The sequence below is a fragment of the Rhipicephalus sanguineus genome, chromosome 1 (assembly GCF_013339695.2).
Source record: "Rhipicephalus sanguineus isolate Rsan-2018 chromosome 1, BIME_Rsan_1.4, whole genome shotgun sequence".
Lineage (NCBI taxonomy): Eukaryota > Metazoa > Arthropoda > Arachnida > Ixodida > Ixodidae > Rhipicephalus > Rhipicephalus sanguineus.
This window is the reverse complement of record NC_051176.1, coordinates 170755389-170781469: the sequence shown is the minus strand read 5'-3', so window position 1 is coordinate 170781469 and position 26081 is coordinate 170755389. Positions and strand designations below refer to the sequence as shown.

Here is a 26081-nt window from a genome sequence, read left to right as displayed (position 1 = left end):
CTGCTACGTGAGAAGGCTCATTCAGGCAGGTGATTTGAAGTGCCCCCAACGCCATGTGGACCACTGAAACGTGATTTTATTTCAAAATAAGCATTTCCTTGGAACCTGGACCGCTATTTCACCAATCAACGTTGCCTTAATATTTGCCTTTAGTGTCCCTTTAACTATAACCTGACACCTGTGGAACTATAACCTGTAAAAATTCCTCACAATGAAAAGTAGTACAGTGAAACTTTGACATAATAATAGTATCTGGGGTTTAACGTCCCAAAACCATAATATGATTATGAGGGACGCCGTAGTGGAGGGCTCCAGAAATTTCGACCACCTGGTGTTCTTTAACGTGCACCTAAATCTAACTACACAAGCCTCAAACATTTTCGCCTTCAACGAAAATGCAGCTGCCACGGCCGGGATTCGATCCCGTGACCTTCGGGTCAGCAGTTGAGCGCCATAACCATTAGACCACCGTGGCGGAGGAAACCTTGTCATAATGAACCTCAATATAATGAAATCCTCTATGTAATTAAACATTTTCATTTCCCAATCTTAGCTGCGTTGAAAACTATGTTTTTTTCTTCTAACAAAGTAATTTCTTCGCACGTCTTCGATTTAATGAAGTTTTTGGCTATTTCAAGCATTTAGTACTTAGGGCCTCCGTGGCTAGTAAATTTAGCAAAATTCTTACGAAATTTGGCTGGGGCAGAAGTAACATGTACACATCCTTTCGCATGGAATGTTCGGGCAGCAAGAGCTGTCGTGTGCACATTGTGCACTCAAGTTGCACATGCAGGATACACCACTGCGCCATCTGCCACGAGGCCACCCACACATCAGAGTAAAAGAAGCTCATCTCGAAAACCATGCGAGGGCAGCTTGCAGGAACCCAACAAGACTTCAGATCATTGGTTCAAAGTAAAAGAAGCAAATCTCTAAAAAAGATGCTGAGGTGTACTAAAGCTTGAAAAGAATATGCCAACAATTTGTTTTAGTTCAAATGGTGCTTTCCTTGGTTTAACGATTTCTGATCTCGAATGCCATGCTTCCATGTACTTTAAGTGCCTAGTCAAACAATTATGCATTAGAGTGTAGAGTGTAGGTAACTGCACAATAATTAGAGTGCAGGTAGCTTTTAATGAAATAGTACCATCACTAGGAATGACATAAGAAGCTATGACTTTTTTTTACTGCTGAAACATAAAAAAGTTCATTTAACAAAATTCGCAATATAACGAAGTATTTTGCAGCTAAAACAACTTTTTCATATGGAGGTTTGACTGCATTCATATCATTCAGGTAAGTTCCCATACTAAGCCTATGCTTTTGGATAGGGTGTTGGTAAAGAATCCTAACAAAGACACTAAAAGAACTTAGAAAGAAAATATGATCACCGAAAATTATCTCCTTCAATGAATACCAAAAAGGAGTAGTTTCTAATTAAAAAAAAAAAAAGCCGATGCTAACGTTACGTGCGTACATTTCCATGAATCATAAGACCAAATTTACTAAACTGCGAAATCATACTGTACACTTACCTGAAGTTCATTCAGTGCACTCTGGAAGGCTTCATTTCGTGCTTGAGCTATATGCTGCACGAGAAGTTCAGAATGTTGGCTCTGCATAGCTTTGAGTAGCTTCTGTAGAGAGCTATTCAACTGGGGAGTCTTGGAAGACAGTAATTCTGTCTGCTGCCTCTTCAAATTTTCAAGTTCAGTGTTCTTCTTTTCCAGCTAGAAGCAACAAAAAAATACATGAATGACGTGCAACTGTTGAAAGCCTAAGTGCACTGAATGGAGCATATGCTGGAGACACATTCGAAAATATCCTCTACCTTCATATACCAAGACAGATTAATCAGAACTGTTCAGCCAATCAACAAGCGAATATACTTATTATAACAGGACATCACTTCCTCACTACAAGTTTATCAATGCACCAAATTTACTGATGTACCATCATAACCTAACCAAGACCACTGACATGTAGACGTTCTTTTTTTGCTTTAATTAGGATCAGTTCCTGTTTGAACACATTCTCAGCATCAAAATTTATTTTGTTTTTAAGAATGTGCTGTGCTCTTGAGCACAGCAGAATTTCTTAAGTGACTCTAAAAAACATGTGTTGTAATGGAATCATGATGCTGTAACAACGAAGACATTTTACTGTCAATTTTGTGCCTCCATACCACCAAAATAAGAACAGCAATATGCAATAAAATATCCCTTGCTGCCTCGCTCTTTATTTGATGCAAAGCAGGATGAAAAAAAGAAAGATTTGCCATGGCTTTATACATTTTAAGCTGGTGTGACCCTGCAGCCGGCAAATAGAAATTTCAGGCAATGAAACCTAACCTGCCCAAAGTCCACATGCAGCGACATTACAGTTGATTGCAGCAACAATAAGTACACTGCGGGTACTGGAATCCGAAACAATGAAGCTGTACAGTTACCAAGCTTGAAGCAGAAAAACTGTAAAACTATTAATGACAAAACTTTCTATAGCAAGGGTAGAGAAAGGCCTCTGTCCTATGCTCTCTTGAAGAGATGCAATTAATGGTGCATTAATAAGAGAAAGGGAGCAGTAAAACCGATGTATTCTACTCACTATCCTATAGTATGACGGGACGTGACATTTCACACACAATCCAATGAAGCACTCTGCGACTACAGTACACAACCATGCTATGTTCATTGTGAGTAGACATCCATTATACAGCAACACAATGCAGTCATACGATCCCACTCTTTATTGATTCATACCAGCTATTGCTTCCATTCTAGTACTATTGCATTATTGCAAAACATGTGTAGGCTTTAAGTCTCTTTGTATGATGAGCCTGCACACACACATACATGTTTACTGTCATTTTACCATGTGTGTCCATCCAATCGCAATTATATAGAGTTCAAGACCAAGTGTAGCTAAACTGTTAACTTTTATATGGCCTGGCCAGATTAGGCCTAGCCCTACATGATACTCAGTACTGATCATGACCATAGCGAGGGTGGTGCATGTACTAATTCCAAGAGGCTCAGTATTAGGTGGCATCCACTTTATATGAACATGCACTGCCACATGGAGTGTAGTTTGCACTTGTTACAAAGTGCCACCTATAATGCTAGAAATGTGGGAAATGTATCTAAAGAACATATTTACAGGCTCGGGACAACTGTTACGTGCCCTGTATCACATATTTCATAGGGTGACCACCCATTCTGCATTGAGGGCTACTGTCCCGCGTCCCGCAAGAGATACAAAAATCTTCAAAAATGTCTTGCATTTGACACTTTATTACTAATTGTTCGGCAGTGCCTCGAGTTCACCTGCATCTGACCACCATGTCAGGAGATGCCTTAGCTGCAAGCACTCCAAGCTTCTAAAAAAAAGTCAGCTAGCCACGCAGTTAACAGTGGCGACAAATGCTTCTGGTGACAGCTATATATATAGGACTTAGAAAGTAAGACAAGTAATAAGACTTCAAGAAAGTAAAACAAGCAGCATAGAATATTTCCCAGGCTCTTAATCAGTAACGCGCAGAAACTAAGCTACAGCTGTTTGGTGAATGACTATTTTGTGAGTTGCCGAATTTTTATGTTGATATTAATACCTAACTTTGTTTCGTGTTGGAGCATATTTTAATGATGTATAAACTGGTTTTGTTTAGTACACAGATATGTATTTGAACTTTAACTTGTATCAGTTACTCTATTTCCCTGTTTCAGAGATGAGAAAATATTACAAGAAAAAATTTCTGACCAAAGGTAAAAAAGAAATTATGGTAGATAACTTCTCACTGCACTGTGTCTCCCCATCTCCCCAGTAAATTTGTCTCTCATTTCACTAGTAGGAAAGTGGTCACCCTCATATTTTGTAATACACCAACTTGAAAGACTCTGGCTCGATGTTTCTGAGCATCCCAGATAGGCATGGCAGCATTGAAACTCTGACGACAGAGTTAATAGGTGGATAGCAAAACGGCGCGTCGTCTACTACAGTACTTCCGGTTCGAGGCCTAGCTCTTCATTGCTTCAAGGTGCCTGCTGTTCAGTGTAATCGGAGAGGAAACACGTGCAATTCAGCGATGCGTTTGTTACCAGTTGTCGAGTGATTGTGTTCTTGAATTCTTTTGCAAATGGACACAAGATATTTCGCAGTTTATAGAACAAAGCAATAAGTAGAAATGGGCAAACACTGGGAATGGTGAGAGGCAGGTCTCGAGCGCAGCATGCGAGTGTAGATATACGGTTATGCTTTAAAACACGCAGTAATAGTTTGAGCACAAACGCGGTGCCTACCTCAAAATCGTTCACACACATGAGCACACGTGTGTCAACATACATACGTTCCCAAATAACTGAAATACTTCAGACGAAATAATAATAATAATAATAATAATAATAATAATAATAATAATAATAATAATAATAATAATAATAATTAATAATAATAATTATTGTGGTTTAACGTCCCAAAACCACGATTTGATTAGGAGAGACGCCATAGTGGAGGGCTCCAGAAATTTTGACCATCTGGTGTTCTTTAATGTGCACCTAAATCTAAGCACACGGGCCTCAAGCATTTTCGCTCCATCGAAAATGCGGCCGCCACGGACGGGACTTGATCCCGCGACCTGCGGGTCAGCAGTCGAGCACCATAACCACTAGACCAACGTGGCGGGTATACTTCAGACGAAAGTACACGTACTCTGCCCGATCAAGTACACCAATACAGTATACTTGCATTGCATATACTGCATTGCCTACTTTATGACAAATTTATAAAAACTGCTCAGCACGTAAAATATCAGGGCAGTGGTACCAAACCGCCGCTCAGTTACTGATATCGTACAACGAAAAACTACCGTAGTCGCTTTTGAAGCAACGAGTTGCATGGTACAGCGTCTCTAGTAATTCGCAGACTTGCAAGCGGGACAAGTTCAGTGCCAAGTACATGGCCATGACTACTATCCCGGATGAGAGCTTCACAGCAGCGTGCTCCCTGTTATGGCTGTGGCTGGTTATTGGCAACACGAGATCTTCAGCCGCATCAGGTAGCTTGACGTAGATCCCGACATCGCCCGCAGGACGCTCCGCTTCTTTGGTGCAGACAACTGGAACGAATGCATTGATGTGCATGTTGCCAGCGTTCCACATCTCCCTGAAGCAGAGAACATCACCCGTCGCGCTGCTGCCTTGGCTGGGGTGTTCATGCTGCGGAGCAGCAACGAAGAGCGTTCACTTAGTGAGCTCCCGGCGAAGAGAAAGGAAGCGAGCCAAACGAGAGGCGCGGCCTTCGAGCAGTCACCTAACTAGCGCTTGCACCAAGCATGGTGTGTGCCGCCTTGAGCGGCAGCGCGCCATCTAATGAGCATTCTTGAAATCACTGGAGAGAGCGCAGCTGCGCTCCTGAGAGGCGCGGCCCTCGAGCAGTCACCTAACTAGCGCTTCCACCGAGCGTGATGTGTGCCGCCTTGAGCAGCGGCGCGCCATCTAGTGAGCATTCTTGAAATCACCGGAGAGAGCGCAGCTGCGCTCCTGGCGGGACCAATGAGAAGTGTACACGCCGGCGGGCACGGACAAGGCGCGAGCATAAGAAGCTTGGCGAGCAAGCTCCTAAAAATCGACCCCAATCATAAGAACACAGTGCTTGTACTTTGTCACGGGCAGGCATGACATGGCACTGATTGATGCCAGACTTGACCATTTATTTATTGCTGTCACGATGGAGAGCTAGGTATCCCGACTGATTTAGTGTCTAGGAAGGCAGCCTGGGCAGAACCATGTTATTCAAAACACCATATGTGGTGAAAATGTCCCAGTTACATAAGAGTAACAGTTTGTGCAAGTTGGTATGCCATGACGTTCTGAGTGTTCAGCGCAACTCAAACATAGTAAAAGGAAACAAAGGTAGGGGTAGAAGAGAAAACAAGACGACAGTGTGAGTACTAACTTCCTACTGGTTTATTGTTCCATGACTCAATGACATGTTATACCTTTGTGACACAGCAACCTCATTTGGAGACGTGACTTACTTTTGCCATTTCTATGCACTATTGGCAAGGAAGAGACCACAAACACTGAGCTCATGGTAGCTTCAACATTCTTGTTCCTGATGTCCTTTATATCACTTCTGGGTGAAATATTTTGCTACACGTGATCACTTTGGTGAAGGCAGTAAAGTGTTTTACATGACAGACGTGGGGCGTTTTGGCTGGAATTTCAAAATATCTTTTTACCTTTTAGGAATGCTTGCTGCCAGCAGATAAATATCGCATGTAATTTGAGAGGGTTGTTGAGCTCGGTGTATGAAGAATTATAGCATGATTGACTGTTCAAGAATTCGATAATTATTTACATTGTAATTACAATTAATTGCTTTAAAATACACTACACTAATTGATTGTAACACTCCCACTAGCTTTAATTAAATTTGGTCTCCAGAACCTTGGCATCAAACTGTGAATTTCATGCATTTATAGACAGTCAATCATAATGCGTGACACAGCATGAAGAAAATTGCTAAGAGAATGGATATTCGTGTTGTTTTCTTCTGCCCCAAACAAACTGCTGCAAATTTGTAAGCTCACTAATCAGAACAAGGCGACTCATCCCAGCTGTGCTAAAAAACAGACTTGAGTTGGGTAGCTGCACACGTGGTGCCACTTATAGATTTCCGCTCTCATGTGGAAAATATTCTGTTGGACAGACTGGAATGATAAGCCGCGTGAGCATTGCAAAAACGCTGAGAATAATGTTACGGCTGGTGGGTTTCTTGTGGTATGCTGCAAAACATGTGGTTGGTGCACCTTGTTTCCAAAAAGGTGTCATCCCGAGTCGCAGCTACAATCAGCTCACATGGGAAATCATTGAGGCGAAAGCTATCAAAACGCTTAGTGACGCATATGTAAGCTCACCATCTGTAGCCCTTTCAAGCACAGAATTGGCTTTTCTCGGACTGCCCGCGCATGTCGACTGAATGATTAAAAATCTGTTAATGTGTTCTTGTTCTTCCTTGTTTGTTAGCCACAGGGGTGGAAGCGGGCTTCAGTCTTTTGGAGCAGCTTTGGAGCACCAAGAGGTGTGTCTTGGAGCAATGCAATTTATATTTCTGGTAAACACAAAAAATTCAAATGGTTTTTACTAAACATCGAATATTGATGAACCGACCGTACTTGCCACAAATTAATATGTTTCCATGATTAAAGCATCACAGCTTGCGCAGCAGTAACTAAGATAAAACAAGAGATAAGTGATGCTTTGGATAGCTACACTTGACTACTGTAAAATTTCGAGCAAGCGTCGTTTCGAATTTCACTGCTAATTTCACATTTTCACGCCATTCCGGGAGAGCGCACCCCCCCCCCCCCGCCTTTTCTTCGTACCAGATTATGCAGCGTCAATGCAACAGTAGCCTTCTTGAATTCCCATCCAATCCTGCTTAGCAGGCCAATCTCTAAGCACCTGCGGGTGAAATTTGTTGTAAAAATTTGCTTCTTTGTTCTCCCGAATAATGATCCCACCCCACACTTTGCGCAAGACACCCATGACGATTTTCAGGGTCCCGTGAGCAAAAGCATGGCCTTCGAGATCTGTATTCCAAGATCGTAACTATGACGATGCAGTCAGCTAATGTAAGGCCTTCGAGACTGGTGTTTGTTGCTTAGCGTTGCTGCGTTGGCACATCATTGGAGGTGCTTCCATGTCATGCTTCCCTCGGTTTGATTGCATTGCCATTGCATTTGTTGTGCTTGAGGGTCGTTGTTATGCGTCGTGCCACAAAGGAAAGCGGGAAGACTTGTGAGGAAGTCCGCATGCATCTTTTTTTTTCTTTTTCGGAGCAAAATTTGCCGCCGCCATCTTGAATTTACGTGCCGTTCCGGGAATCCGCCCCCTGCTTCCCTCCACTTTGCCGGTACTGTGGCTTGTTGGGGGCGAGGTTGATGCTTGCTCTGAATTCTACGGTAGACCTCACACGAATGAAAAACGTTCATGTTTTGCAGCTGACATGAACAACAACTGAAGAAAGACAAGATTTAAGCTAATAAATGTTACCTTTATTCTAAACAAATTGAGACTCGACAAAATAACTTCCCATGAAACACAAAACCTCTATAAAACTTCTTTAGAACCTCTATAAACCTCTATAAAATGTTTTATGAAGGTTTCGTGTTTCGTGGGTTTAAAAAGCTAATGCTCCTGTTCTTAAAGCCCCACAGTCAAAATGAGAACCCAGAGGAAAATAGGAATAAGCAATGCACTGCGTAGTTAAACCCAACTACACTCCCAAGAATTTTTTTTTTATGTTCATATTAACGAAACACCAGCTGAAATGTACAAATGAGAAGACGAGAGAAGTGAAATCTTCACAAAATTCCATCACCGCCGGTGTGACAATAGAAAGGTGACTGAGCAGCTACTTTCCAGTAGCTAGCTCTCTCCTGCCCTGTACTGTTCGCTAGCTTTCTCGTGCCGTAACGAATGTCACGGAGAGCACGTCAGGTTGATATGAGCTCGCTCGGGCGCGCCACGCCAAGGATGACAGTGGCACATGAAGGCACCAAAGGCCGCCTGGGAGCAGTTTTGGCGCAATAATGCATTTTGGAGCAGACTGGCGCAGCAGAAGCGGATTGGCACAGCGTGGTGCAAATGGCGCAGAACTTCCGCCCCTGTAGCCATGTATGTCACATGGTTCGCTGGGTGTATAACATTGTCATCGGAGTCACAAAATAATAAACCAGTTGGAAGTTAGCGCTCATGTTGTCGTCTTGTCCTGCCTTCTACCGCTACTTTTTACTTCGAGTTGCGCTAAACACTCTGCCAGTAAACTTATCAGAATGTCCCCGTAAATTTATCAACGCCCAGTAGAATGTGCAGTTGCATGCATGTATAGTTTCAGGGGATGGAACCAGTAAAAATGAGATCCTAATTCTTTGATATAACACTGCCACCCATCAGCATACACAACAGTGAGTATTTAGCATTGACACATTCTTACTAATCAATGCCTGATCCATGCATTTGTCTAGCAGTTTCTAGGTATGCGCCTCTCGTCTAATAGGCCAGGAAGTGCAAGATAACAAAAGCCTTATTTAAATTAAGTGGCATCAGAACACATGAAAAATATGGTCCCAACTAAATCTTGTAGATTTGTTCAACTGAATCAGAAATTCAGACTAAAAGTTTGATTTGCAGCAAATAAATTGTTCCATACACAGCAACCCTTACTAATGTTTCCAATATAGTACGCATGAAAGCTTACCTATTTCTCTGGTAATATATGAAACATTTCCAGTCAAAATACTTCGTTATTTCACATTTTTGGCTCATTTTATTAGTCAGCAATCACTGTGTATGTCTGTGTATAAATATAAGTGTAGACAGCAAGGTTGGGTTGATGCAATAATTGACAAACATGCGACCACCAATATATTCAGTGACCATACATCTGAGTGAATGCAAATCAACCTGCACATATTGTCACGCTCGCTTCTCAAAAAGAAGAAGCGGGCGTGGCAATATGGTCAGATGGCCTAACATAATTCAGAGTTGACTATTGAAGTGCTGTTCTAGACATTAAAATTTTCAATCCACACACATACACAGAGCTACAGAATGCAGCCTTGAAAATGTGATGGTAGTGAGGACTATGAAAGAGCCAGTTCATTCAAATGAAGGTCAATTGGAAAAATACCTCTTGATAAGAATAAGCATTAAATCAAGTGGCAGAGAATACATTGGCCTGTGTTCCTCATGTGGAGCAGGTATTTGCTTGCGAGAAATTTAGCACTCATTCATCCTTTCACAGTGCCTGCATGTATTTGTGCCTGTCATAAGCCAGTCTATCATTGCTGCTCATATGCTCCTTAATCATGTGTGCATGTTTTTGCATTCTCTTGTCACTACACTGTATCTGCTGTATACAGCCTGGTGAGAACTACACCCTTTTCGAGATATGTGACACAATGTGAAACTCTCCAGCTATGGGCGTTTGTGTGGATGCTTTATAACCTTTTCAGTCCAAGGTGCCCACAGATTCCTAGCAGTATGCCTCGGCTTTCTCAGGCTTTGCTAATTACTGCAACCATTATTCACACTTTGCATGTCTGTTGGCACAGCAGCTTTTCACCACAACAGTAAAAAAAGTGAACAAATGGAACTTGGACTTCCAGTCCCATCGTGGGCGGAGCCACCAACTTGATCTGGGGGCCTCCGGCTCCCCAGATTCGAGTTCCTCAGGGCTCCAATAAAGTTCTTGTCATGCCATGTCAAATGAAGAAAGCATCGGAATTCAACTTGGAATATGTGTGAATTCTAATACTCAATGCTTATTTCAAATAGTTTCGAACAGATGGCTGTGTTTTAGGCAGTATATGAGCACAAGAGCACAGACTTTTGAGCTAGTTGGTTCGATACATTCAATGAAGTCATAGTACTGAAGCACAAGGACCTTTCCTCTTGCTTGGTCCCTGTGTTTTCAGCGCTATGGCTTCATTGAATATACGAGTGCACACTAGCAGCATGCAAGCCTGCACCTGGTTGCACACCAACGAGCATGACTACCCAAGAGAGCAGGTACAGATGCAGGGACAGTGTCACGCAGGTGCTGCCAGTTCAGGGACATGTTCGAGCTACACAGCATCCAAGGCCCGTCTAAATGTTCTAAACAAGCAAAGTCACAATGTCAAGGCATATTTTTGGTCGCAATGGAGTGTTTCGCCTGACTGTTCCTACACCCTTAATTCACGTAGTATTGCCTGGGTTCAGCAGTGTGCCTGGTGCTTCACAAATCGTATTCCAAAGCCACAACGCTTGTCTGGGCACAAGACATGGTTGTCAAGATTACCGTATTTACTCGAATCTAACGCGCACCTTTTTTCCGGAAAAACGAGTTCAAAAATTGCATGCGCGTTAGAATCGAGTACCGAAAAAAAGAAAAGAAACTCGGTTATCGTATTGCCATCGGCATTTCAAAATGGCCGCCTCCACGCGCCTTGGCTAAAGTGAGCTAGAATAGGGTAGTGGGCTTGCTGGGGTCCCCTGCTTGACGCCGGGTACCGTATTTACTCGAATCTAACGCGCACCTTTTTTCCGGAAAAATGAGTCCAAAAATCGCATGCGCGTTAGAATCGAGTACCGAAAAAAAAAAAAGAAACTCGTTATCGTATTGCCATCGACATTTCAAAATGGCCGCCTCCTACGCGCCTTGGCCATTTCTGCCATTTTTTCAGTTCGTACGGGTGCTGAGGAGATTGTCATCCCGTTCTGCGTTCGCATCGACGGCATGGAAGTGCCGACTCCAAATACTCGACGAGTGTACCACAATGCCGCATTTAAAAGAATAGTTATTACATGTGCAGACAGAGGGACGGAAATCGGGCCGCATCGCGGTCGTTCGGATCTAGTTCGGAGTTCCCGAAACGTGCGTGCGAGACTGGCGCATACAGAAGCAGATTTTTTACAGCAAAGCTTCACGAAAAGGTTTCAGTGGACCAAAGCAGGGCCAGTTTCCCGAAATCGAAGAGTGTTGACAGCGACAAGGAGTTGTCCGACAGCGACGAGGACTGATCCATTACGCGACTCGTATCGCCGTCGTAGTGGTGACAGTTTTAGCGGCAAGGCCCGCTTTTTGACTTTGTGTTTTACTTTTTTGAAACTTCAATTCTTTAAAACCCAAATACTTGTTCTTCTGAATGTGCGAAGTTTGACTCCTACGGACTTTTTTTGTTCTTTTCTCTCACGAAAAATGGGTGCGCGTTACAATCGACGTATTACTTTTTTTTTTTTGGTCGCGGAAAACGGGTGCGCGTTACAATCAAGGGCGCGGTAGAATCGAGTAAATACGGTATGTCACATGTGTGGTGGCGCCACTAGCGACTTAAATGTAGGGCACTGCCTGACGGAGGCGTTTGTGCGCAACTGAAGTCATGCTTTTTTGTGCGCTGTTATCATATGCACTGGACGGAAATGTACGCTAATTTTGGCAGTGTAAACGGTGATGCTGATGTCGCTGAGACAATAAAAAATAAAGAAAGAAAACTAGCGCGAGCTAGGTGCGTTGGCCTACATGCGCGCGTAAGGCATGGTAACCATCTGCATGCAGAACTCGATGCATGCAAGGGATGCTGCGCAAATTTGAGATGCATATAAATTGCTCTTACGAGTGATAAGCAGCGATGGCGAACTTTTCAAAGCTAATGCGTTTTACGGCTATCAATTGTAATAAACTGGATTCTTTGCATTTCTTGGGCACTACTTTCGTCACGCATGCCTTTTACGAGCGTGTGAAATTACTGCCGATGCTGACCTTGACACACACTCGAGAGTTTACCACGAGCTCTTAATGTTATACATTCCACAGCATTTAAAAACTTGGAGCTGCCCATTCTTTCTGCAGATCTCCAGTACCTTGGCTCTGTAATTTGGCTATTTCTGCACTGAATATTCCTACACAAAGACTAAAAATCCACAGATAAGAAAAACAGGAAGCCACTCTCCTCAAGTACTGGGCACAAGTACATGAACATTTATTCATCATATATTGGGCACAGTTGCTTGAACAGTATCGCCAATGGTACAAGAACGTACCTGAACGCTTCCTGATCGCTTTCTCTTTCGGGTCGGTCTTTCTCGTGGTGTCTTCTTGGTCAAATACGACGCCAAGTTAGGCCGGATGGTAGGCACAGCGTCCTATCGTAGGCAAGGTTTCCCCACGTGGTGTGCGTACTTCGTTCCCTTCGATTATATATGCACGTAGTACCGTAGCACATACTTCGGCTCAAAATGAAGTTGACACACGGCAGATGTGTTGTCCAGTGCTTTGTCCGCTCGATGCAAATTCTTTTCCCAGGGCTTCCTCAGGGCTGTATCCTTTGGAACGCCTAACAAAGACGGCTTCGTGCTGCCCTTCAAGTGGACGTAACCTGTCCGACAGCCTGGCGCAACACAGTGGTTTTGCCGCCGCGGAAGCATTTTAACCTCGTGAGACGGTTACTGCTTGTCAGGCCACATCGCTGTTCGCAGAAGAACCTAGCAGATTGAGAATGCAATGCGCGAAGAGTTCTAAAAAAAAAAACAAAACTCGCACACACCGACCGCCACTCCAAACAGGCAGCAACTGCCCCAGCGCCGCGGAGGCGCGGCGAAGCACGTTTTTGTGACATTGGCGGCGTCACCGCAATGCATAGCACCGGCCGGCGAGTGAGCCCACTACCCTATTCTAGCTCACTTTACCTTGGCCATTTCTGCCATTTTTTCAGTTCGTACGTGTGCCGAGGAGATTGTCATCCCGTTCTGCGTTCGCATCGACGGCATGGAAGTGCCGACTCCAAATACTCGACGAGTGTACCACGATGCCGCATTTAAAAGAATAGTTATTACATGTGCAGAGAGACGGGCGGAAATCGGGCCGCATCGCGGTCGTTCGGATATAGTTCGGAGTTCCCGAAACGTGCGTGCGAGACTGGCGCAAACAGAAGCAGATTTTTTACAGCAAAGCTTCACGAAAAGGTTTCAGTGGACCAAAGCAGGGCCATTTTCCCGAAATCGAAGAGTGTTGACAGCGACAAGGAGTTGTCCGACAGCGACGAGGACTGATCCATTACGCGACTCGTATCGCCGTCGTAGTGGTGACAGTTTTAGCGGCAAGGCCCGCTTTTTGACTTTGTGTTTTACTTTTTTGAAACTTCAGTTCTTTAAAACCCAAATACTTGTTCTTCTGAATGTGCGAAGTTTGACTCCTACGGACTTTTTTTGTTCTTTTCTCTCACGAAAAATGGGTGCGCATTACAATCGATGTATTACTTTTTTTTTTTTGGTCGCGGAAGACGGGTGCGCGTTACAATCGAGGGCACGGTAGAATCGAGTAAATACGGTACAGCTCAAAGCAACTGCGCACTACGCAGGCAATGGTCGACAATGTCCAAAGAAATGACTCAAACACAGTAGAATCCTATCATGGCTGGACTTCATACAACATTTTCAAAAGCAGTTTGCTTAGTGAAAGCACTATTTAGCGCTACCTGTCTTGTCTGTCCTGTCTTCATGTATATCTATGTAAAACAAGTTAAGAAAAGTAGTATCTGATATGACTAACGTCACATAACGTGTTAAGCACGTTATGCTGCTTGGTTGCTAGATGCGGTGGTTCACAAAAAATATCAATAAGTTCATAATCTTTCAGTAATTTATGCCCTGAAATGGCACCATATTTGTCACCTTTTGCACCCTGCCCTTTATTTAGATACAAGATGTCGGCAGCCAAATTTTAACTTGGTAACCTTTTAATGCCTGTTAGCCTTGTTGGTACTCAATGCCAACCCAGCCATGATGTGTTGCTCATCAATTCCTGAGGCAGCTCGCACCTGTCTCTGTGCATACTAGAGACAAAAAGAGCTTTTTCAAGAAAGAAAGGACTAAAGTACATACAGTCGACTCTCAGTAAACAGAAATCTCTTAAATGGAATTGCTGCTTAAATGTAACAACTGACTTTAATAAGATTCGTTTCGTAATTGAATTCTGTAACCCTGTCCATCTCTCAGTAAGTGGAACTCCTGTTAGACTGAAAATATTCTCCTGGTCCGTTCAGGTTCCATTTAACACCCCATTGTTATATTCCTTAGGGATCTAGGAAAAAGGAAAACACATGATCCTGGGAAACGTAACATCCATCAAAAATTTTTAGGGGCGAAGCTCCTTATGCCATGGGTCTGTCCATCCTCCGTTTGTTTGTAGTAGCCACCTCTAGTTCGTTCGTGAAGTGCTCACTAGGTGGCGTTGGTGGCGCTCGCTCCATATATACATATATATATATATATAATTGCATATAATATCGCTAGATGGTGCTAGTTTTAGTATAGTTGACTAAACCTAAGAGATGGTGCTGTATGGCTCGCTCTATAATATGAAGAATGATCCCTAGATGGCGCGTGTTAGCGCGCCAAGAGGCTCCCTTTCGGCACGCTTTCTCTTTCGCTCGGAGTCGCCGGATGGAAGAAAAGGCTGAGGAACGGAGGGCACGGAAGGCGGCGGCAGCGCGCGCTCGCAGACGGAATCCTGAGGTGAGAGCCTGCGAAGCCGAAGCTGCACGTCGACGCCGCGAAGCAGATCCCGCCATTCGAGCCCGCGAGGCCGAAGCTGCTCGACAAGCTGCACGGCTGCGACAAGAAGACCCCGCCGTTCGAGCCCGTGAGGCCGAAGCTGCTCGACAAGCTGCACGACTGTGACAAGAAGACCCCGCCGTTCAAGCCCGCGAGGCCGAGCTGCTCGACAAGCTGCAGAGCTGCGGCGCGAAGACCCCGCCATTCGAGCCCGTGAGGCCGAAGCTGCACAGCTGCGGTGCGAATCGGATCTTCAAAATGTGAAGGACCGTGAAGCGGCGAGAAAGCACGCGTACCAGCAGGCAGAGCCCGAGGCTGTGCGGGCACGTGAAGTGGCTGCAAAACGCATCAGGCGGGCTCTGCCCGAAGGCGCCAACGCGCGCTTCCAGCGGGACTTCCTTGACAACAGTTTCGGCCATAGTTGTGGTGTGCGCGATAGATTGTGGTTCTCAAACAATCTAGTCACAATGGGTTACACGGAACATTCACGGTTTACCGATGATTCCCTCCGGAGCTTCGCCCCACTTATCATCATTCACCACGTCAATATGCTGTGATTTTTTTTTTTCTCGTGGGAAGTTTTCTTAGTGAGCAAAGCTGTATAGAAAAGAAGGTGAGCAAAATGGCAAGAACGTGGAAAAGGTGAAGGGCAGATGGTCCACTGGTTTCTGTTCCCTTGAGGAAGCCTATGTGCATGCATTTAAGTTTCCAACTGGCAGTTGGCCATCTGACTATGTCCCAACAGCACACAACAGGCTATACTGCTATTCCCTAAACATCCGCCATATAGCAGGCACTGCGACTGTTTTTAGTGATGACATGCAGCAGTCTATGTAGGTGCCATCAAAGCTCATGGACATAACAGCCGGGAAAAGGGAAAGTCATAGACATGACCTCATGGCAATTAAACGGGACTGGTGTTCCAGAGCGTAAGAGCTGAGAAAATGTATCAACGAGGCTGTATAGCACGGCGCATTTTTTTCGGGGCACGACTCTCTGATGTTGACTATAGAACTTTCAAAACACTTCCTCAATATCCCCAGTTGGAATCATACAACAACCTAAAATATAATCATTCAACCTTGTACTAGGTTTCTGAGGTACTCTAAAGTTTTTACAGGAAATTAAAATGAGACAAAAAATTCCACATTTTGCATTACCTATGATAAAGTATGCTTGCACGGCAAGATTTACTTAAACATCATATGAAGTAATTAGAGTGGACGTATGGACAAAACTGTGCTGGCAGCTAGTGAAACATCTGATGTCATTAGAGCCCCTTAAGTGAACAACTACCAACACTTTGAAATTACAGTACACACAGCACAAATGATGATGATTTCGTCAGTGGGTTGTCTAATGATATAGCAATATTAGAACAATATCATTACCTTATAATAAAGAAAAAACACTTAGGGCAGGAGCACAGGAAGAACAAGGACACAAGAAATATACGCCTTGTGCACCGCCTATAGAGGCGCCACTGATAGCCACCTAGCGGGCGCCGCCGACAGTACGTGCGGGAAGCCGAGCAGACGACAGCGCTTTGCACAGCTTTGCTGCGAGGAGATGAATGAAGTTCGCGGCTGCTATTTCCCCTTCGTGTGGGTGCCAGACAACTAATTCTGCACTGGCAGCTGCAGGAAAGGCGCGGGCCTCTACGAAAGTGGACCTGTGCACGATGTTTGTCACGAACGAGCGCTTAACTAAGCGCACGTCGCCGATTTCGAACGACGGCATGAAAGCCTGGCGCCGACGGTTCGTGCGCGACCGAGCGCGGGCATCGAAAAAACAAGTATAAAAAGGCGCCGGGAGTGCGCCCGCGCGCCTCTTACCCTCTCCGCAGAAGACGCCACCGACACAGCCAACGAACGCGAAAGATCGGGATATTCGAGAAAGCAATGCCGAGCCAGCGGCGCCGTCTGATTCCGCAGACGAATCGGTAAGAGGATCTCGCCTTTTCCCTAGCTTTCGCTGTGCTACGCACAGACGAATCATACGCACCTTCCCGAACCCAGGTGCGAGCCGATACAGGCAATGCAAGCGCAGCAAGCGCGCGGGGGCAGAGTCAGTCAGTGAGGAGTTAGTCGGCGAAGAAGTTATGTCGTTCTAGTGATAGCATCGTTCGCTCGACCGCAGAAGACGTGTTGTTTGATGATCTAGTGCTGTGAGTTAAGTATCAAGAGATGACAGTGACACGTTTTGAAGAGGGTCGCCGAGAAGACATGTGATGACCGACTGCGGAGGAGAACGAACGTCCGCGTGGAATGAGTCGTCATGCCGGTGAATATCAAAGGTGCGTCGCGCAGACCAGCGTAACAAGATCCAGCTATGAGGTGCAGGTCGTGGTGAACATCCGCTTTGTTTTGTTTACAAAGGTGACGTCTCAATCACTTCTTGTTCTTTCTGAAGTCAACCATTGCTGCATCTCTGTTTCTGTAAATAATAAATATAGAACTTAGCTTGTAATAGCACGGTACATGTACCGCGCTAGTACAAGCAAAGTTCATGGATGACCAACTCGCCCGAACTACAACACTTCTGAAATATAGAACGTTTGAGCGAAGTGCCCTGCACGGCGGTCGAACCAAACCAACGCATGCTCAGGCTGATAACTTTGGTTGTCTACCTGTGTCAACATGATCGAGTGCATCCAGCGAGCGCCGATATGACAGAACGAAAGCATTAGAACGAGAAGCGACGTGTTAACCCGCACAATGACGAAGCGGCTCGTCTTTGCCAACGAACACCGGCGATCCATTGCTTCCGTCGCTCTTGCTCAGGAGGCCTTGCAGTAAGTGAGTAAAACCGTGTTCCGGGCACGTTTTTGTAGGTGTTTGAGCACTCCACTCCACAGCAATTGTTATTCGACATCCCTTGAAGTTTCGGCTACCACACATACGACGTACGTTGCTTATTTCACTACGGAAACGTGAACAACATGGAAACACACGTAGAACGACGTAGGAAACCACGGCGGCCGTCTGCTTGCTTTCCCGAGAGCAATGATTGAGTTCGCCGCCTACGGCGCTTCCGTCGGCGCGCATTAGGCGTATAAAACCACAATGTTGGCATCACTTTTATGTTTCTCCTGTCCTTGTCTTGCTTGCACTGCTGTTCTAGTACTATGCTGAATCAATCAGCCCATCAACCCATGCACACTTCTATGTGCTTCTACTTTGCACTTTCTACAAGGTAAAATAAATAACAAAAGAGATGTTACCTGGCGACGTAAAGAAATGATTTCCAGCTGGAGCATGTTCTCAGTGCGTGTATACTTTGCTTTCAGATTGTCCATTTGCTGCTTAAATTCAGCCAAGAGCTTTTCAAGGAACATATTTTTCTCTGAAAGGTCTTCCTGGAACATTGAAAAATAGTGTATAGACCATTGAAAGCAGTAATGTAGCACTTAGATATAATGTAGCACTTAGACCCACGAGGTGTCTTACCTCGCGGGTCTTCATAATACAGCCTGGGTCCGATGAGAGTGACCTCGTGTCCTCCTCCTGAATGATCATGACTGTTGTTGGTTCTTCTGCAGTGTTCGGTGAGCCAGGATTTCCTGGTGGCTCTTCAGTCATATCAACTGTTACAGCTGCAATACAAAGGTTTAGTATAATGTATAGTGCAAGGACATTACGTTAACATTGCACATTCAACACTGCAGATGCTATGTACACAAGTTGCACTTGGATCCTTGCGTGATTATACAACCTTGTATATTTAGTGTGCAACGGTAAAGCCCAAAAGGGAAGATGGCAATACCCTTCACAGAGGGAGGCAGATTTGGCAAGGTAGCATTCCTTCCCCGTTTGAATTTTTGATTCGCCATGAATGCTTTTATTTGTCCTATATTTGTGTCACGATGCTTTGACAGCAAAATAACAATGAAAACTTGGTGGTGCTGTTTAGTTCTGCTTATTTTATTTTCGGCTTCAATTTACATTCATAGATTTTCAATTATTGGCACTATAAGATTAACTTAGAGGGGCAGAAGATGGGTGCTCGTACCCAGTATTTTTGCATTGAGATGGCACTACTGCATATGATGTCATTCTCAATTTGTTACATGGAGTGCCATAAAACTTTGCAATGGCCCTAGAAAAGAAGAGTGTGGTTGAGGCTGGGCATGCAATGTGTCTGTGAGCCAAGGATAACATGAATCTCCTTGCGGAGCCGATTTCTTTAAAGCCATTGAATGCTTGTTGAGGCATGGGTGCTAATTGAAAGGCACAAAGTGCAGCCTGTGACACGTGCTGGAAATGACATGAGGTCACCTAGCCACCAGCGCTGCCACTGAGCAAAATTAGAAGCCAGGCATACTTGAGCAAGTGTGTTTTTTGTAGCACACACTCCCTTCTTCTAAATTACACTTTTAGAGTACTTACCAACCCTTTCAGGGTGAATGGTGTGAGAAGAGGTTTATTTGCAGTGTGATCCTTTGGCGACTGTACGAATAAACACAGCAAGTCAGAGCAGAGCACTGTCCAGAAAGATGCCAGCAACCAGCAGCGCGAGGCGAGCGAGCCGAGCAAGTGTTGGCGATGCTGCTGACCGGATACATGTCTTCTTCTTCACAATTCGCCCCGCCAAAAAAGAGCCACCCTGGCGACCTATGAGTCTAGAGGCAGAGTGCTATGGTGTGGCTTGAGTCCAGCCATGTGGACAAGGTCACGTCCACACTGGCGCATGTCAGATTCGGAACTGGCTCAACGAGAAAATTCACCGGGAAAGTTTGCTCCAAGACGCACTAAGGGCTTTTGCACTTTGGGACAAGTTTTGAGGAAAGCCCAGGAGTTCAGTAAGGAACAGCCAGTCATACAAGAGATCCCGGGGAATAGCTGGGACTTCGAAGTGAGTCGCCGTTCTTTTTCTTCTGGTGCTAGCCTGTGCCGCGGTGTTGTATGCGAACGTTATGAATGGAAGAAAGCAGTCCCAGTTACCATGATCAGATGTTTTGTACGTCGCGAGCATATCACCGAGGGTGCGGTTGAATCGTTCTGTGAGCCCGTTATTCTGTGGGTGATATGCCGTGCTCCAATGATGAACAATGTGGCATTCGGAAAGCAGAGCTTCGACGACTTCTGAAAGGAAGGCTCAACCTCTGTTACTGGGGAGTTCTAGAGGTGCGCCATGTTGAAGGATGAAGCGGTGTAGGACAAAAGATGCTACGTCCCACGCTGTGGCACTTGGTAGAGCAGCAGTTTCGGCGCAGTGAGTCAAATGGTCCACAGCGACTATGATCCACCGATTGCCATCCGGTGTCAGTGGAAGTGGGCCGTAGAGATCAATGCTGACGCGATCGAAGGGTTTGGCAGGGCACGGAAGTGGCTGCAAGGCTCTAGATGCACGTAAAGGCGGAGATTTGTGACACTGACAGTCCGGGCAACACTGAACAAATTTTCGTACAAAATTGTATATTCCGCGCCAGTAGTAGCGACGGCGACGTTTGTATGTTTTAAAGACTCTGGCATGGCCACATTGCGGATCGTCGTGGAAAAAGGCACATATTTGTGATCTTAAGCTACGGGGAATGACCAAGAGCCATCTACGGCCGGCGGGAGCGTAGTTGCGTCGGTGAAGCAGCCGATCAGGAATGGCGAAATGTGCAGCTTGGCATCGGAGAAATCAAGATACAGGAATGGTAGATGATCCAGAAAGATAACTGAAGAGAGATGTGATCCACGAGTCACTGCGTAATTCAGAAGAAATGGAGTCAATGTCGAGCGATGAGACGGAGTGTGTGCAATTCGTTCCACAGGCAGTCTTGAAAACTGACCACGTCGCAATCTCGTTTTTGTGATTGTTATACCCCAGTTGGGCAACGCCAGCAAGATAAAATATGACGAGTCAACTTGTCAGGATCATCCTTGTTATGCACGCTCACCAGCTCGTAATTGGTAAACCAGTCTTCCACGTCTGTCTCGTCTGCACCGCTGGAGGCCTATGGTTCCCTCAACCGAGGAACTCTGTGTAGCTGCCGGACTGGGCAGAAGGGGCCAATTGCTCTGCGTTGGTTGTCATGATGGGCAGAAGTGTTCTGCTTCGCAGCTCCAGGTTCAGTTGATGGGGATCTTCAGCACCCTCCACCATAGGTCGGCAAAGATATTGGAACTCACTGAGACTCGCTCAAGAAATATATTTTGCTCCAAGAGCTCACTCGGACTCAGACTCACCGAAATTTTCCTCAACTGGACTCAGACTCACTAAACTTTTTCTCAGCCGGACTCACTCCGACTCAAACTCACCAACATATTGCTCAGCCGGACTCACTCAGACTCACACCTCAATCAGAGTCTGAGTGAGTTGACTCATGAGCATAGGCATCATTGCGCAGGGTTCCCCTTCAGGCTGGGGGGGGGGGGGGCGAAGGTTTATCGCGGCGCCCCCACTCCCTATTAAGTCAATGTATGGGGCAGACTTTGTGCCCCCCGTCTTCTTAGGTGACTAGGGGGGGTGGCCGCCCTCCTGACCTCCTCCCCTCTGCGCACGCCTATGCCCATGAGTGAGTTTGCTGACCTGTGCCCTCCCCCAACTGTGAAGTGGTTTATTGGCGGTGTGATCCTTCGGTGACTTAACGAATAAACACAGTGAGTCAGAGCAGAGCACCGTCCAGAAAGATGCCAGCGACCAGCAGCGCGAGGCGAACGAGCCGAGCAAGCCTTGGCAATACTGCTGACCGGAGATGCATCTTCTTCAGAGATGTAAATATCAGGGGAGACCCATAAATAACTGGAATTCCCATATTTGTTTATCAAGTACAAATTTTTTCAAATAACACTTCAATCACCTTCAAAGTACTCTGCATTTGTATGTAGCGAACGCCTGCTGCTCCCTTTTGGGAATCGACTACCCATGACCATCTCCTTGCAGGACATGTGTTCTCTTGGAACAATACTGTGGGGCTTCCCCAGTTCTTCCATGAACTGGTTCCCCTTGCTTTGGAGTCGTTAGGCCTTGCCCTTTCTCGGTAGAGAGACAATGATCCCAACGCCCAGATGTCCTCGCCACCACGTGGTGGAATCTGTCCTTGCCTGTGAATAAAACGACAGCCCACTATCTGTTCTTGAGCCATATAAACATACGTTTTTCTTGCCTCCACAAACCAAGCTCCTGAGAAGTGGTGACCCAGGACATTTAAGTTTTTTTTTTTACCACTAGCCATGCCTGACGCTGCTACTGCTCCAGCTGACAGAGACGACGCCATGATTATGTCTCCTGTCATTACTGCAGAACTTCAGCTTCCCAGCTTTTGGCCCCAGAAACACCGAGTTTGTTTACACAAGCAGAAGCCTGTTTTCAATTCCAGTGCATCACTTTACAGACAGCAAGGTACCTGCAAGCATCACCACGCTACCTTCTGGCATCGCCGATGCCGTAGACGACTTGCTTGGGAGTACGCCTTCTGCCATAGCATACGACAACCTTTAACGAGCTGTCCTACAGCACCTGGAGCCATCGCAACAGAGTAGGCCCCAGCAGCTTCTTTCTGAGGAACTTGGTGAACAAAGACTGTAACAACTGCTGCACAAGATGCGGCAGGTACTTAGTGAGCACTCCTTAAATGAGAGCCAGCTCCCAATTTCGCATGAACTGCTTTTACAATTCCTCCCACAGTCTGCACGCATGGTACTGGTGGGCTCCGACAATACAAGTTTCGATTGGCTAGCTGCACTCGCTGACCGCATCTGAGACTGCTCGTCTTTGGCACAGCTACCGATTGCCGCTGCAAGAGTCTCAGAGCTAGGAGACCAACTCTTACGCCTAAAGGAAACGGTTGACCACCTTACCAGTGCACGCGAGAAGCTGACGACTCGCAACAACACCGAAGACCAACTTTGCCACAACTGTGTAGCATCACATCCCTGTAGTGAACCTAGACGCTCGCCGCGGCTGCTGTGCTGGCACCACCATCGCTCTCGTGAACAGCTTTGACATCACACTAAATAAGATGCGTAAGGAGTGACTCAAAACACAGACTTACCGACTGCAGTGTTTGAATCCATATCTGTACTAATATCAGATGCCGATGACATCTGACATTCTGAATGTTCAACCGAACCGCTGTCTAAACGTGACTGAAGTCCCATTCCTTCGTTAACATCCTGAAATATTACGACACTGTTAAGAAATGCAACTAAGTACAGTTTCTTATATGACTGCACATACAGTAAAATTCTGGTGGAGTATAGGAGGTATTCGTGCGTCATCATCTGCAAGGGGCGCTAGAGCAGCAGTTGCCACAGCCGTGGTCACACGCACGGTCGTCATTGTATGACTACTACCAAGGTGCTCGGCTGCGTGCGTTGTTTTCATATATCTTCTCATGTTTGCTCATGACATCAGACTGGCATATGCCGGATCGCTGAACGACCGACAATGGTTATGTTGGCCTGACATAGGCACTCGCGGGCGCTGCATGGCGGGGCGAGCTAAGTGAATACCTCCTACACCAACAGTACCGCTCTTTCATACTGAATATGCAGTCTTCTATGTATTCTGCATGAACAAGCTATAAAATGCTTCATTCCAATGGCAAATGCTTAATAAAACGTACAAAACCAAAGCTTAACAGGTGTTTCATTTGTAAGATGGTTAACAGTGCACCTAAAACGAAAAGCAAAACAATGGGTTTTATTGGTAAATAACATAGGTTATTCAAGAAAAACATTAGCAAAAATACAGTCTTCAAGCTTAAGTATAAGAATAGCTATTCACAAGTGCCAACGTTTCTCATGTACTTTTTTTTTATCGTTTAACGACTTATTACATTGCATTACCAATTACCTGAACTTACCTGAACTATGTTAATCTGAAATGTCGTCTGTGGCAACTTGAAATGTGTCTCAAAATGCTTCATTGCTTCATCACGCCTGCAAAAACCATTCCTGCATTTGTAGCAGTGCCAGTGGGGCCCTCGAAACTTTTTTTCGCCCTTAATGCTTCCAGATATTCTGCATGTAGCTGAGCATCGCAGCATTTTTAACCCTGGAGGAAGAGAAGGGGGGAAAAAAGAGGAAGTATTCATCTACAAGATAGTTTACACCTTCCGCAGGGTTATTTTCGTTTAGAGAATTAACGCAGCCTATAATGAGAGCAAAAAATACAAATTAATTCTCACCAGCAAAATACAGTCCTTTGTCCACGTGCTTGACCCTGTAGTGCGCTTTCACGATACGTGCATCCTTAAACACAGAGCTCTTGCTACAGAACGGACAGTGCAGATGAGGAACCGGCAGCGCCCCGCACTTTTCGCTCGCGCATTCGACAGGTTCGAAACTGTGTTCCGATCCTCTGACCCGAACGCTCGGGTGGGCCTGAAACAAGAGACGAACACGTGTTAACCTACGGCTACTTACGGCGGCCGGACGCAACAACAGCATTTTCATTAGCAGGTTTGAAGAGCTTTCCTTTCAGCAATATGGTAATGTGTGTCATCCGTAACGTCGAAACTTGTCAAAGCATATTTCGCGGCAAGCTGCGTTTTGAACAAATGCTGATAGAAGACTTTTTTCTGGTTGAATAGCATTACCGGAGCAGCTAGCTCAGCAGGCATTGGTGAAAAGAGGTTCTCGACGTTATTAAGCCTGAACGTGCATATCGCTTACGATGTTACGAAGAAAAACTCACGATGAGCTTTCCGGTATCCATTCGTTTGTTTTGAACGAGTCGTTCCCCACGTTTCTTGAACGCGGCTGTTGACACCAGAGAGTGCAAACGTAATTACGATTCGATGCACATAGTGTAGTGACGACTTCAAACCCGTCCCAAGTACGTCTCCTTTCTTTGCGCCCAAGAACAGCGTCAAGGGAAATGTGATTGGACAAAACATTTCGTAGGTGTTAGTGCGACTGCTAGAGCTGCAGACACCAAATCCACGCAAAATGTCTGATGCTCTTGTCACCATGGTAAGAAGGTAGGGGTAGTGGTTATGCGAGAAACTGAATGTGTGAGCACATATATGAACCGCAGTGTATTTTTTTTTCTTATTGCATCAGATTAATTGACCGATGCTACACAACTGATTCATGTTCTTGAGTGAAGTGGAGAGAACAGAACAACATGGCGCCTCGTTCAGCCAAGAGCGCCAAGAGGCAGCCACTCTAACTTTCAGAAGAAAAAAAAAAATATTAATGCGCAAATAACTATGTTTAATTTTGCTTGTGATCACAAATTCTAATTTACGCGCGCGCACTAAATCAACCAACGTACGACACACGGTGATTTAATCGAATAAATCTTAATTGCCGTGCAAAATTGAACTTACTGCACGTTTGCGAGAAGCGAAGGGCGTACATAGACATGAATTTAAAAAAAAAATACAGGAAGAAAGAAAGAAACAAGTAAAGAAAGAAAGACAGACTGTGATAACGTGACTGCAATAAGGAGTGTTACGACAGAAGAGTTCCGTTCCCCAGCGTGCGGCGAAACCGAAACCAGGTGTTCCTGCGCAAACGCGCTAATTTCATTCTCACACATAAGGCGCCTCATTCGAGCCAGGAGTTTATCCAGAATTCTCGTATTTTTCTGTTCTCCCCAAATACCCTATCATCCTTACAGCCAATGCTTACTTTAAAACATAGAGGAGGTCTTGCTTTAGAACACGCGTGTGGAATCTAATTGCAGTTAAATAAATTGACAACGATATCACAAGAAGGAAAGCGCCGCTCCTTTCTTCAGTGAGCTCGCAATTTAACCCTTGTGACGAGATCTGACATGAGTAGGATCAAATGAATGGAACTGACTACACAGATAGAGATTGTGTCACAATTACATCTTTGCATGTATTCGAAGCGCTGAATTTACACGTACAGGGCGAGAATTACTGCTATAAACATATGCCAAAATTTAGGTACGAAAGCATCTGCCTATAAAGAGAGAAATACCCAATAAAGTTCGCAACACATTCCAACACAGGATTTTTCTCATTCTGATGCATGGGCTGCAACGACATTTTATTGAAATTGTTAAATGAGGGAGTCTATA

At 45.2% G+C, this 26081-nt stretch overlaps 1 protein-coding gene across 1 annotated transcript; it reads right to left on the bottom strand.

The window, feature by feature from the left end:
• Positions 1 to 1535: 1535 nt before the first annotated feature.
• LOC119402183 (uncharacterized) lies at positions 1536 to 24921 on the bottom strand (the record flags this gene model as incomplete). Its single annotated transcript, XM_037669303.2, is given in 7 exon segments — positions 1536 to 1730; positions 18319 to 18453; positions 18545 to 18690; positions 23080 to 23200; positions 23893 to 24083; positions 24217 to 24412; positions 24726 to 24921. Coding segments are annotated over 7 exon segments (1005 nt in total), but the record flags the coding sequence as incomplete, so codon positions are not given.
• Positions 24922 to 26081: the final 1160 nt, after the last annotated feature.